The sequence below is a fragment of the Carcharodon carcharias genome, chromosome 14 (assembly GCF_017639515.1).
Source record: "Carcharodon carcharias isolate sCarCar2 chromosome 14, sCarCar2.pri, whole genome shotgun sequence".
In the NCBI taxonomy this organism is placed as follows: domain Eukaryota; kingdom Metazoa; phylum Chordata; class Chondrichthyes; order Lamniformes; family Lamnidae; genus Carcharodon; species Carcharodon carcharias.
In genome coordinates, this window is record NC_054480.1 from 115,665,920 (window position 1) to 115,681,408 (window position 15,489).

The window sequence follows — 15,489 nt, forward strand, 5'->3', positions numbered from 1 at the left end:
CACTCTCTCTCACTTTAATTTTGCAAAGTTAATGAAATCAATTATCAGGAGGAAATTGAAGACTATGGAACAATCTAGCAAACAGCATAAAACTTTAGAAGACCTTTCCTATCTAACCTCCTTGATTTCTTTGAGGAATTAACAACCTAAGTGGATTATCTTCCAACATAGTGTGCTTAAACTTCTAAAATGCCTTTGATTAAGTTCCACATGAAAGATTACTATTTAAGTTCCAAATTGTGGGGTTCAAGAATAAAATTTGGGAGTGGATGAGAAATTGGCTGATGGGTCACGTTTGGATGACTGGAGGACTGAATAGGATGCACAAAGGCTCAGTGTGGGGATCAATACTGTTACTTTACATCATTGACTTGGACTCAAACATAATATAAACTGGTCAAATATGCAAAAATCAAATCAATGGAAGTTTAAACAAAATGTACGAGTGGGTAAAACAATGCAAAATAAATGGAAAGTATCTTACATAGGAAGGAGAAATAGCAACTCATGAAGTGTTGAAATAACTATACTGTATACAACCAAAGCTAACAGAATCTGAACTATAGTTAAAACAATAAAATACAAGTCAGAAGAAATTATGTTCAAAATATAAAGCACTCTGGTCAGACCGTACCTTGACTATAGTGTGCAGCTCTGGTCACAAAGAAACATGGGAAGGATCCAAGCACTAGGGAAGAGATTAATCTCTAGTATTAGGGATTTCAGCTAAGAGGAAAAACTAGAGACACCTGGACTTAACAAATTGGAAAATAGTCACCAAGTGGTGACTTTTTAAAAGAGTTGTCTAAGGCAGTTAAAGGAACAAAAAAGATAAACTAGAATCCTACAAATTCAACTGAGATTAGGACAAGAGGACATAGATGCAAACTAGCTAAAGGTATGGCTAATATCAAGACATCTTTCACACAAAGCATGATCAACATTCTGAACAGTGGTGGAAGCAAAAGCCCTAGAAACAATTAAGAAACGATTAGATAGGAGACATGTAACCTCTTCCTGGGTTAATTAGTTAAGATGGACTAAATGGCTGTCCTCACTCTTAAATATTTTGTCATACCTGCATCAACATCCCATACTGCCGCTGTGCCTTATATATAATTTCAACACTGCAATGAGATCACCCCTCAACCTTCTAAGCTCAAGGAAATACAACCCTTATGAAGCCTGTCAAAATTATTTAACTTTTGAAATAATTTCAAGTAATAATTTCATGCTGCATCCCCTTCTAAGGCCAATATATCCAGAGATAGTGTTCAGTTCTGGACACAATACTCCAGATGGGGTCTGACCACGGCTCTTTATAACTGAAGAGTCATTTCCTCCCTTTTGCATTCTAAATCTTAAGATTAAGGCCAAAGTTTTATTAGCCTTTTTGATTTTTTAAAAAATATACCTGCGCTCAACTGTTAAGTCATTTCAATTTACTCTTCAATAGTTTCTAGTCTCTCAGCACTCAATCTCAAGGTTACCACCAATTCCATGCACATTTATTTTTGTAATATTTTCTAGTATGGACCCACATAGAATGTTTTCTGGAAGCCCTTAAAGGCAACATCCATAGACTGGCAATAGACTTTGAGACAGACCTCAAAAAATTCAACTAGATTTGACATATAAGAACTATCTGTTACAAATCCACGCTGTCTCTCTTTGATCAGTTTATACCTGTTCAAATATTCAATTACTCTAGCCCTAATGATAAATTCAAATAACGTGCCTACAACTGATATTAAATGGACCAAGAAATGTAGTTTCTGGATTTTTTCCTTCCTCCCTGGTCTTAAATAATGGAGTGACAGGGAACAAGTTTCTAAGCCAGTCTGGAAATTAGTTAAGTGAAAAAAAACAAACAACATTCCACAATATTGTCATATTGACAGTCACAATTTAACTGTGTACTCCTGTTTTAATTTACACAGAACCAACTGAAATAACAAAGCAAATTTGAGTAAATACAAAAGTTCAAACTTCTAGTGTTGTTAAGATTTGAATTTTGACAATAATTCAATTGTTTTATTATTAACTCACAATTCATCTATTCTCTTTTTAAATCTCAACCTCTCAACCTATCAGCAGTTATACAACTGTTTGTGATCAACATTCTAATGCCCATTCACAATCATAGTTATATGAAAAAGTATACATCACAAAACACACTATTGTACAAATCATAGACTGCCTAGGTTAGCAGTGTTTACCCAGAGTTACAGACACAAATATCATATTTTAACTTAAGGTCCACAGGAAGCTCTTGAAATCATACCAGAATCACTCAGATCTTTTGGCTTAAGTTCAACTACACTGGGTTTATGACTTTAGCTATAGAACAGTGCAAACTGTCTTGAATGTTTGGCAAGGGTCCACCTTATATTTACATTCTTGCCGCAGTCATAAAAATAATCTCCTAAACTTTAAATTTATTCCGTAACATTTGCTTAAATGCTGCCAAACATACAAACCACTAAATGGTTTGGACTGTTTCCAAAAAAACCCAGCAAACTCCACTTTTGATCTTTTGCCAAAAGCCAACTGCATTTGAAATTTCCTATAGTATGCAGAAGCTAAAATTATATTATGCTTCAATACGTTAAGTACCTAAAGTGGTACAATATTCCCAACTCTCAACATATATATGTTACAATTAAATGGATTTTAACAGTATTAACCAAGATAAAATTGACCAATATATAGCACTTATCAGATACACCTCAGTAAAGGTTTGTTTTGGTTTAGTTAAGAGGATAAATCAACAACAGGTTTCACAAATCAAGTGGAATACATTAATCAAATTACCCTAGTTACACAATCTAATGGAACTTACACATAAATTGGAGAAAATGTAAAATTGGGGAAAAATTAATAATTTTAAAAGTGGCAGTAATTACATGTACGCCTGCTAATTACTTTCACAAACATTTTTCTCATTATCTGTGTGAGAAGCATTAAAACATAGTTCTCAGTAAATATATCAAGTTTCACCTCAGCAACCCCGTATTTATCACAAGTTTCTACTAAATATTTTCTATCATAACTTCTTGCAAACCAAATCATTTGCGCTGATTATGTGTCCGAAATATTTCATCCAAACAAGGGGAAGAAAGCATTTACCATCCAGCATATCACCAAATGCCATCTAGGGATGTCATTCTAGATGTAGTCGTGCATGCATTTATTGTACAGACGTTACATCGTCTGGGGCCAAATATCAATGGGCAACTCTTCCTTCTCATCTCCCTTCGCCCGCTTTCAACATTTAAAGATCCACAGTACGTTTATATGGTTGAAATCAAAATTGAACTCATCTTTGGATCATTTTATTGCAAAATGCAAAAATATAATTTTAATAAATGTGATGGTATCCATTCCTTCGCTCTTTTTAAATGCATGTGCACTTAAGACTTCAGTCGCATGAGGTAATCGAACAAAATACAATGACTTTCAAAATATTTTACATTTTGTTAGTCTAAATGTAAATACCTGTTTAAACTGTTCCTCATACGTCCACTCGGCCTGATCCTGGACTTGCTGCATCTGCGGGTGTGGCTGGTAAGGGAGCCCGGTTACAGGGCGCCGCTGTCCGGGCAGACGATGCACCTCAGTACAGTGGTGCATCCCCCTCTCCTCCTTTACTCCGCTCCCCTCTTCCTCGGCCATCTCGTCCTCGAATTCCTCCTCCCCTTCCTCAGCAGCCATGTCTTCCTCGGACCCTAGAGGATCAGGATAACGCTGCTCCGACGCCTCCTCCTCTTCCTCTCCCCGCTCCATCTCTTCTCCCCCAGATAAGGCCTCGCTGCTCTCGGAAAGCCTCGGGCTCTCGCCTCGTTCCATACCCAGTTCCTCTTCGTCGTCTTCGTCGTGGCCGCGTTGGGCCGAAGCGTCAGCCCCCGCGGCAGCTGCCGCTGCTCTCATGGCGGCCAGTGCTGCGGTTTGTTGTGCAGCGATTTGCTGCTGCGCATTTGCCAGGATTTTGTTGTCGTTGGAAGTCTCGGCCGTTGGTCTGCGGGGCTCGCGTTGCTCCATTTGAATTTGCTGTGGCTGGGCCTGGAGCCGCGCGCGCGGAGACTGCTGGTGGTGGTAATGATGCTGCTCGTGCTGTTGCTGCCGGGCCTCGAGCTCGAGCCGCGCACGCTGCTGCCTCTGCAGGTTTTCCATCACCGCCTGCAACTTCATGGCTCCCTCAGCCCTTCGCCCCCTCTCTCTCTCTCTCTTCCTCTGGCCGCTGTTAAGTATCCTTTGCTTTCGCTCTGTCAAACAGTTTGAGGGGGTGATGTTCATAAGGAGTAACAATCAACGAGCGGGGACTAATAGACTCAAGTCACTACTTAAGAGTCTCTACAACTGGAAGGGGGAGGGGTGGTAGGTCAGAGAGATTCCGCAACTTTTCATATAGATTGGCATTCAGGTGTTCAACTGTCCCTGAGGCGGAAAAAGCCGTTAGAAGAAATGTTGTAAGACAACATTTCACATCCGTGGTAGAGATAAATGTTAACCGATTTTTTTTAATGGCTGGGTGGCAAGGAATTCAAAATCTCTTGGGAAAAGGTACGTAATTATATTCTGCTTCTTGAGATGATTGCCTGTACCATATAACCTTGAATGCAGTAAACAACAAATTATACATGACAGAAAATGAAGTAGGAACAAAGAACTGCAACTGGTGAAGTATAAAATTAAAATAGAAGTGTAGGAAATAACATAGCATGTATGTCAACAGAAAAGATAAATTAATGTTTCAAGTAGAGATTCTTTATCAGAACAGGGAAAGGAAAGCAAAGAATATCTAACCCATCTTCCCTTTATGGATTTCCAAGGATTACATATTTCTAGCATTTCCTGTTTTTACTCCAAACCTTGAGTTCTTTATTTTTGGTCATTTTCCCTTCTACTATTGTGATGATTCTTGTTGGAACAATGAAGAGTTCCACTGTCAATCACTGACGCTTTGCCCAAATGGTCATTCCTCTTATATGGAGCAAGATATTGGGAGTAAAATTGGTCTTTGCCAGTGGGTGGTAGTGAATCTGCAACCCATTTTCCACTATGCCCGATTTTGTTTTCCTTTAACTCCATCCATTGAAAAAAAATTGGTTATGGTGTAAAATGGTCTATCAGTTTGCTATTGTCTGTTTTGATGGTACAAGCAAAGACCAGTTTCTATTATATATGAAAACAAAAAGTCACCTAGACCTGAAACATTAACTCATTCTCTATACAGATGCTGCCTGACCTACTGAGTATTTCTTGCATTTTTTGTTTTTATTTCAGATTTCCAGCATCTGCAGTACTTTTGGCACACGTTCCCAGGGAGTGGGTGATTGGAGAGCATTCAGGGTCAGAAACAATAGAAGTTTGCCCAGGACTAGTAAATCCAATTTTGTGCCTCCAAATTTGTGTCAGTTGTGGTTCAGTGAGTAGCACTCTCATCTCTCAGTCAGAAGGTTGTGGGTTCATGTCCCACTGTAGAGCCTTGAGCACAAAAATCTCCATTGATACATCAGTTGGAGGTGCCATTTTTCAGATGAGATGTTAAACTGAGGCCTGGTCTGTTCTCTCAGATGGATGTGAAAGATCCCATGACACTATTTCAAAGAAGGGCAGGGGAGTTATCCCCTGTGTCCTGGCCAATATCTACCCCTCAATCACATCACTAAAAAAACCAGATTATCTGGTCACTGTCATATTGTTGTTTTTGGGAACTTGTCCATAAATCAGCTGCTGCATTTCCTACATTATAATAGTAACTACAATTCAAAAATACTTAATTTGCTGTAAAATGCTTTGGGATGCCCTGAGGTTGTGAAAAACAATATATAAATGCCAATCTTGTTTTTAAACTGAGTTAATATTCTGGGCAACTAAGTAAAATCTGGGCAACTAAGTAAAGCCATAAGGTTTCTTCCTCAGTAGTTTGGTTGTGCTATCTCATCTAAAAGCAATGATCAATCTAAAGTATCAAAAGTCATCTGTTCCTCTTAGGAGTTAATTGATAATTTTTGGTCCATGGCCCATGAAATATGAATGAACCTAATGGTTTGTAAAAAGCTAGTCATTGAAAATAGTTTATAGAAAATCAACTACTTAGGAACACTGAGCATAAAGCTCATGAAGTATGAACTAACATGACAAATTTTTAATCACAGCAATTTCAATTCCAATTCTTCTCAACATTAACTGTGTGTACCGTCGGAAGATAATGTATTAAAAGAGTGTGATTGTCTTATTTAAAATAAAAGCAACATAATTTTACGTTTTGTCAGTTCTCTATGCAATTAAATCACCAAGTGCAAAGTGACACCATAATCCCACTTCAAGCATAAAATCAGTTAAGATTAAAAAAAGTTTTGCTGAAAAAAGCACAGCACAGAAAAGTATTCCATTACATCAGATAGAATAAACTTTCCAGCAGGCATAATGACCTTATAAATAGCGTATAATGTTTTGGCTATTCTAACCTTTTCATAGAGCAGAGCCTTTCCATAAAGTTCTTTTTCATGTCCACCGAGAAGGCAGATGGGTCCTTGACTTAAAATTTCATCCATAAGACGTCACCTTTGACAATGCAGCACTCCATCAATAGTTCTCTGTAAGTGTCAGCCTTGATTATAAGGCTCAAATCTCTGAAGTGACACTGGACTTGTAACTCATGCGTTGTTTATTTTCCATAGACCTTACATTGCTGACTTGTAAGTTTGTTTACACCCTTTCGCTTATAGGCTGGGAATCTTTCCAGGATCAAATATTTGCCAAAACACATGGTCAGGTTTCACATGAAGAATGGGCATTTTGATAAAGTTTGGTAAAGATCAGAGGCCAATCAGCACCAATAAAACAATACTGCTGCATCAGTCAGCACCTTCAGGGAGAGTAGGGAAAAATACTTGTGTTCTGCAAAATAACATGTTAACGTTGCGCCAGATATATTATGGCACAATAAAACCAACAATTTAATTTGCACCATAAAATAGTGGGAGAATTAACTGAAAGAACTATCAAGAATGATCAGATCCTTACTTTCTACCTTTTCAGAAGCATTTAGTTATCAACAGAAAATTAATACTTTGAGATAGTAAGCTAAATATTGAAACATCAATAAATAATAATTAGGTTAATTCTTCCTATGACAGGACTACAGGGCTGGCACCCATAGAATCATGAATTTCTATCATGTTCATGACCGAAGCCCTTGAAGGGAAAATGGCAACACTTCTTAATTAGACCACTAGATGGCATACTGCACAGCAGCAGACCACTGTGATCTCAAAGTGAAAGACCTGCATTGTGCTGAAGTACATTGCTTTGTGACTGATCTACAGAATTATTGAGTGATAAAGATGGTTCTCTCTTCCCAGATAAATGTGACAACAGTGAAGGAAAGGTGACAACAGTGAAGGAAAGGGACTAAAGAGGAAAAAAATAAGGCAAGGCAGAAATCAATCATAATATTCATTCAATCACTAAATGATCAATAATATTCCTTTTTGTTAAAAGATCTTTTGTATTGTTTCACATTCCATCTTTAGGTCTCAACACAACAAGCTGTCAGACTGCTCCCAGAGTTCAACAATGCTCTTATAGAATGATGGGGTAGAAGTTGCAAGAAAGTGACCTCCTTGAGGTGTCTGTTCTGTATCCATTTACCCCAATCCTGGTCTATGCTAAGTTAAGTCTACTCCTGATAATGCAAAAATGATTTTGCATTAAAAAATGAATTATTCAACAATTCATATTAAGCAATGTAAATAACACAGCAAGTGGGTATTAAATGCTTAAAGCATTGAATCATTATAAAATTTGAATTAAGCAGTTTTGATTTGATAGGCAGACTGCATTTAATCTCAGCAGAGACAGCAACTGAGATGCCTCAAAGGACCTGTGCGCCTTTTTTTAAATCCTTTCATGGGATGTAAGCCTTCCTGGCAAGGCCTGCATTTGTTGCTCACCCCTAATTGTCCTTGAGAAAATGATGGTGGTGAACCATCTTGAACTGCTGCATCTTGTTTGGGCACATCAACCCAGGTGTTAGAAAGAGAGTTCCAGGATTTTGACCCAGCGACAGTGAAGGAATGGCGTTATAATTCCAAGTCAAGATATTGTGTAACTTGGAGGGAAACTTGCAGGCAGTGGTGTTCCCTTGTCCTTCTAGATAGTAGATGTCGCTCATTTGGAAGGTGCTGCTAAGAAGCCTTGATCTGTTGCTGCTGTACATTTTGTATAAGGTACTCACTGCTACTAATGTGCATTGCTGGTGGAGACAGTGAATGTTTAAGGTGGTGAATGGGGTGCTGATCAAGTGGGCTACTTTATCCTGGATTGTGTTCGAGCTTCTTGAATGTTGATTGGAGCCGCACTCTTAATACATGGAGAGTATTTCATCACACTCCTGACTTGTTCTTTGTTGATGGTAGACAGACTTCAGGAAGTCAAGAGATGAGTTACCCGACACAGTCTTTGACCGGCTCTTGTCGCCACAGTATTTATATGGCTAGCCCACTTAAGTTTTTAGTCAATGGTAATCCCCAGGATGTTGATGGCAGGGGATTCAGTGATGATGGGGATGCTTTTGGATGTCAAGTGGAGATGGTTATTATTTGGCACTTATGTGGTGCAAATGTTATTTGCCACTTATCAGCCCAAGCCTGAATGTTGTCTACGTCTTGTTGGCTTTGGTGGTGGGCATCTTCAATATCTGAGGAGTTGTGAATCATTCTGAACATTATGCAATCATTGGAGAACATCCCCAGTTCTGAACTTATGATGGAGGGAAGGTCATTGATGAAGCAGCTCAAGATGTTTGGGCTTGGGACACTACCCTGAGGAACTCCTGCAGCAATGTCCTGGGGCTGAGATAATTGGCCTCCAACAACCACAACCATCTTACTTTGTGCTAGCTATGACTTAAGAAGGGTGTGGCGATTGGGGGGGGGGAGCAGTTAATCAATGCTATCCAATGATGTTCCATGAGGTGCACATGTGTGGGCATTAGATGAGGACACAAGATCAGCTGTGATGCCACTAAAATTCAATCTAATCTCATCAATGAAGAATGGCCAGTTTGGAAAAGTACCCGGTGGGAGTTCCCCTTGCACAATGGCAGTCTGGCAGCTGTGGCCACATTTCATTTTTAAACTTTCTAAAACTTTCAAAAGGATGCCACATTTTGAGGCGCCCTCTCATTCACCCAACTATATTGGCACTGTTCACCTCTCCCAATAGGCCTGCCAGCCACCCAGATCCTTGGCCGCTTTGATTGGCCCTCCTGACTGTGGAGCCAAACCACCGTCCTTAATTGACCGCCTGCTACAAAATTTCCCTCAAGCTCCCACCGCCAGCATTTCCGGGTTCCTGACTACATTTCACCCCAACAGTGGGATTGGGAACCGGGTACTAAAGTCCCCTTGTGTTTCTCGTTCTTCCCTTCTGCTATTATTCAGACTTTTTAATATTGTTTGCCCTTCAACCTCCAATATCCCACAAATGAAGCACATCCCTTGTAATGTTGAAGTGCACAGGTTAGGTTTCCCCTGGTTGGGAAGTCTAGAACCAAGAGACATAATTTCAAATTAAGGGGGAAGCCACCTAGGTCTGAAATGAGGAGATAATTTTTTACTCAGAGGTTTGTGGAATTTTTGGAATTCCCTACCCAGAGGGCTGTGGAAGCTCAGTCATTGTGTATATTTAAAGCACAGATAGACAGATTTCTAAATACCAGTGACAAAGAGATATGGGAATAGTGTGGGAAAAAGGCATAGAAGTGGATGATCATCCATGATCAGGCTTGATGTGCTGAATAGCCTATCCTGTTCTATGTTCCTGTGGTTTAGGGTTTACAATTTCATTAATTTTGAATAACATTCTGCATTGAAATTTAAAAAAGACCCCAACCAGATTGAATTGATTGCAGATAAACCACATTCTGGACCAACTATTATATCTATTTACATCCAAATCACTGTACTATTAATTTACACAAATACCAGTAGTAACTGTGAAAAACAAAATGCATGGCATAATATATATAATATAAACGTAGACCATTTAATCAGCATTGACTACCGTTGTGACCAGGTGAGAAGGGGTGAACTGCTCTCCTCTATTCAAACTCCTCAGTTGGTTACAACAAAGGTTTAGGTTTCTTCCTCATGAGGATATGCCCTTCTTCAAATCAGAATGCATATAACTATTTAAGCCTTGAGCAACAGGAACCAATCAAACAAGGTTTTCTTGAGTCAAAGAGCAAATTTATTAACCTCTAAACCTGAGAAAAATAATAAAAACACAATGTCAAGCATGCAGACGTTAGGACTAACACACACAGGTATCAGAAATGAGGGGAGTTAGAGTCCAATAAAACAAAGGTAAAAGAACATACAGTTATGTCCTTTGATTGTCCTTGAGGTGTAGATTTTAAACATTGCAGCTGATTTAGGTTAGGTCGGATGTAGAAGATGTTGCAATTATTACGAGATCTTGGTTCACTGGTAAGCTTCTGATAGAGTTGGCTTCTCGAACCTGGCGACACACTTATTTGAAAAGAGAGAGAGAGGGAAAGAGCAAGCAGTCCCCCAACCTGGTTCCTTTGCAGGAGGCTTTCTGGACACCTCCTGTGTCACTCACAATTTCTCTCTAGTGATTGGCAGCCTTGCCTTGAAATACTTCACCCATTTTGTATTTCCAAGAGGTTTTGGGTGGGTCTGTGGCAGTTATGAGTGTCAATGGGTGTCTGGATCATAGGAAATGTCTTTCTCTTCACACTCCCCTGAAGGTGATTTGTTTGTTCTTCACCTCCACCATGGAATGTGGCCTTGCATTTTTAAGCAGTTTGCTCTGTCTCGGTTCAAATTGCAAAAGTCCCAGTCAGTTGAAAGTTGAAAAATCATATTTTCAAAAATAAAGGATCATAGCCTCATAACACTACTTTTCCTCCAGTTGAAACACGCTTCTGTAGATTAATGAAACAAACAATCTGTTAATCTCAAAACCAGCAATGTCTCTTGGATTAATGAGATCTCCCATGCGTGATGTACCTAATATAGACTTTCATTATAGAATTCTTCCAACACACTCAGAAGAGACTGCCTTGCTTTAAGAATGTTTTTCCCTTTGATGATAGAATTGCCCATTAAATCAAATATTAAACTAACAATGTCATTTTGATATGTGACAATAACACGGGCTAAATAGTTCTAAATAGTTAACTGTTATTAAAGGATAAAATTACAAAAAGGACTAATTTTCATAGATAGCCAAAGGGGAACTTTTTAAAGTAAAATGCTTTTGCATTGTTATATAATTACAACTTAATGTATAAAGCCACTTTACTCTAAACACTATCTTAACTCTGTTGAGCAAACATTAATTAGGTGATGTTATGTTGCAATCTTCATTTTCTGTTTTAAGCACATTATCTCCAATTCTGGATACTTTAATACATTTTAGTTTAAAATATTTTTAATGCAAACTTTTGAGTTACTAAATAGATACATGCACAAGACCAAGTGTATTATTCAGGTGAAGCATGGTTAAAACCCAGCAGAGATTTGGACCAGGATATGCAGCCTTAAATCATATAGTTCATCCTTAATTTTTTATTTGCATTGTAAATTGCTACTTCTATATTTATACTAGAGGCTGGTAATGTAAACCTTCACTGTGTATGCAATCTCCTGTCAGTGGTGGCGTTGCTACACTTCCAGAGGAGGGAGAGGATGTAATTATAGCATGACAAGTGTGCATTGAAAGTTCCCATTATTAATGCAATTATTGGAATTTATAATGGAAAAATTGACAGGAAGCACATACATACATAGATTTTTAGATGTAGATATTCATGTAGACGTAGAAGGAATGGGCAATAAACGCTCGCCTGGCCAATAACACCCACATCCCATCAACAAATAATTTTTAAAAATATAAGCCACCAAGAAAAAAAATCTATTTTTATTATACTCTTCTAAAATATCCGAGCTTGTGAAACTTAGATGAAGCAACTTCTGATCACTACTATTTAATTTAATAACCAGGCAGATGGAGTTCAATGTGGGAAAGTGTAAAATCATATAATCTGAATCCAAGAAAGACCAATTGGAATATTTACTTAATGGTGAGAGAACAGACACTGTGGAGGAGCCAGAGATTGGGGTATCCATGTACATAAAGTGCTAAAAGCTAGCATAACAGGCACAAAAAAACTGAAAAAGTTTGACTGAAAGTGGATGATCTCACATTTCTCCACATTGAAATCCATCTGCCATAGTTTTGCCCAATCACTTGGAACGTCTATGTCCCTTTGTAATTTAATCTATACAATTTCTTGTGTTTCCTAACACTGTCATCTGCAAACTTGAATATACAAGTCTATTTCACAATCCAGTCAATGATATTTTATTTATATATTCTATATAAAATAAGTGAAGACTCCAATACAGATCCCAGGTCTTTATTTCAAATGGGTTGCAATACAAAAGTGAGAAATTGATGCTCCTATCGTACAGAACCCAGGTCAGAGCTATATAGAATACAGTATTGAACCTCAAAAACTATATATTGGCCTTGGAGTGTATAGTACATGTTTCCAAAATTATACCATGGCTTAAAGAAATAAATAATGAGGACAAGTTGCATAAAATTGGTTTGTATTCACCTGAATTTTGAATATTGAGGGGTGATCTAACTGAGTTGTCAAAAATAATAAAGGGATTTGTTAAGATAGAAGAGTTCTTTGATAAAGTACTGGAAACGTTGAGGAGGGTGGTGCAATTAATGTTTATGAACTTTCAAAAGGCATTTAAATATATTAGCAAAATGAAGTTCATGAGATTAATTGCCAATTAGCAATCAGCACCCTTTCTCCTATGTTATAAAATGTGGTGATTGGCCAAAATTTGACATTCTTGTGTTCGTCCTGATGAGCGGAAGATGAAAAGCTTCAACAACATGTCTCTCTTTTTACCAATGTTCAGGTTGATCATTATCATCATCATCTTCAACCTCTGAATCCATGCGTCACTTCGAGAACCCTGCTGCTCCAGTTTGGACAGTTCATCACAATGATATTTTGAGTCACACCTGAAGCACCTGTTAACTGTTGCCTGGGCATTCCTGGAGTTCATTCGTTGACTGTTGCTGCCCTAATCCTGTCATCTGATGCGGTATCCAGATCTGCTAAAAGTTCTTTCATTCTCATTCCTTCCATCAATAACTCTTCCTTTGTACTGACACCTGTGTCCCATATCTGGACGATCTCAAAATGCCACAATCATCGAGTTCTCCATCCTTTGTGACAATGTGGAATGTCCCATTTGTGCATTCGTGGCTGCTGCAAAGGACTGCTTCCGCAGGAATTTATTTAAGGTAACAGACATCTGCTCCAAAAACAAGCTTCTTTCGGAGAACAACTCTAGTTAAAAGCCTGTCCATATGTGACACCTTAGCATAATTCAGCAATTTAAATGTGAGCACTGAACAAGGAATCTCCAAATTGAGTTCCTGCAATTTTTTATACAGTCCTCCATGGAATGATCGTCCACCTTCCAAAATCAAAGTCTGACCATGCCTTGTAGGCATCCAGTAGATCATTTTTCTGGTAAATTTCATTCATGAAACCAAATAGAAGAGCTAAACCTTCCTCAGTATCAACTGATGGACATCTTGCTCACAAAACACTTTGCTTCTGATTTTACTTTTGTTAGGAAGCGACAATGCCAAAGCCATACCTTGTTTTCTCTTTGGTAGAGACATAACCCATGACCATATATCCACTTCATTTCCTCCACCAGTCATAAGGTTTAGACTTTGAGAGCGTTGGTGAGTAATCATACCCTGACAATTTACCCTTGCTTTCTGCCATTCATCACAAAAGCCACTCTGATTGTAACCTTTTGTCTTTGAAAAAAAAACCCTAGTTTCCAACCTTCATCTTTAGGCAACCATTCTCTGTTACCATGTTAAGTTTCTTAAAGCCAGTTGATGAAGGAGGAGACCAGAAGTCAATCTTTATTAATTTTTTAGATTTATACATTAAGTGAGACATTACAAATGTATTAGTCCTAACTCTATAAATTCCACCAGTGTCACTAAGTGTCTCTTTATATCTGCACAAGTAATTATCCAATGAGTGCCTCCCACCTGTACACACTTAACCCTAATTTATACAATTAGCATAAGGGATCCTTGGATTTATGAACAGAGGCATAGAGTACAAAAGCAAGGAGGTAATGCGAAATCTTTTTAATCATGGTTGGGCTGCAGCTGGAGTATTCTGTGCACCACACTTTGGGAAGGACACCAAATCTTTAGAGAGGGTGCAGAGGAGATTTACTAGAATCTTGCATCTCAAAGGTGTCCTCAGTATTAGGCTGTAGTAATGATTCTCTATTTTTCTCCATTTACTCCTCTTCTGAAGTCAGTGACCTATGCTTGTGTACAGCTCTGTGGCTGATGACAATCCACTGATACCTTTTCCAAGTAGCTGTTCTTCAATTTTGAGCACTGCTACTGAAAAGATTGTGTCTTTTGTGCCTCTTTTTGGGGTGCTACAAGCAGGAGCCAAGGTTTTCTTTATATTTGAGGGCCACTATTGAAATTTTTTTGAGGGCTACTTTTTGGCTTTTAGGGCTACATTTTGGATTTTGGGGCTTCTTTTTTAATCTCTCTAACTACTTTATTAGATGATGCAGTTACTACGTTACTGCATTTGTATTAACATGGGGTATTTGATCTGGCACAGAAACAGGGTTAGAAGAATTCATCAAGATCCTCAATAATCATCACCCCTTCATTAAACTTAAAACCACAACACAGAAGTATTGTTTAATTCCACTCCTGGAAGATCTGGTTCCTATTTTTAGATTATGCTTCCTAGTCCTAGATTCCCCTAAATTAATTGATCATTTATCTCATTACATTCCCTTCATCAATTAAGTGACTACACTTGCAAAATATTTTGTTGACTGTCAAGCACATTTGAACATCCTAAGGTCATAAAAAGCATTACAAAAATGCAAGTCGTTCATTACTGTTTGGGATCTTAATATACACAAAATAGTTACATGTTTGTCTCTAACATGGTCGCTGCACCTCAAGTAATTCACAGTATGTGAAACTAGCCACATTAGAACTCCATTCATGTCACATAAAACATAAAATACTCTTCACTCCATTGTATCCAAGCTTGGAACTCCTTGATGTTGACAATTAGTATCAAAATGCGGTACCCCCAATCTTAAAGGGCCAAATAAATAAACAGGAGGGTGATTAAGTTCTGAAGAAATACACAATTGTACAATCAAAAAAAACTTAACCAAATCTGCTGGCTATAGTGCTTGAATTGGATCATACCCATTCCACTAAATAACTGAATTGCCCAACTTCCTTAATAGACAATAATGTTGATCCTTAGATTTCATTAACAAATTGCCAGAAACAATTAAGGCAGATGTGAAGATGCAGCCACCTCAAAATATGAGCAGC

At 38.2% G+C, this 15,489-nt stretch overlaps 1 protein-coding gene across 7 annotated transcripts in view; it reads right to left on the reverse strand.

The window, feature by feature from the left end:
• Window positions 1-4,349, reverse strand: part of arid3a (AT rich interactive domain 3A (BRIGHT-like)) — a 103,249-nt gene extending 98,900 nt beyond the window's left edge. For all 7 annotated transcript variants that reach the window (XM_041204628.1, XM_041204627.1, XM_041204629.1 and 4 more), the window contains exon 1: window positions 3,499-4,349. In XM_041204628.1, coding sequence (XP_041060562.1) covers window positions 3,499-4,296 — 798 coding nt within the window. In that variant the 5' untranslated portion in view covers window positions 4,297-4,349. The remainder of the gene's footprint in view (window positions 1-3,498) is intronic.
• Window positions 4,350-15,489: the final 11,140 nt, after the last annotated feature.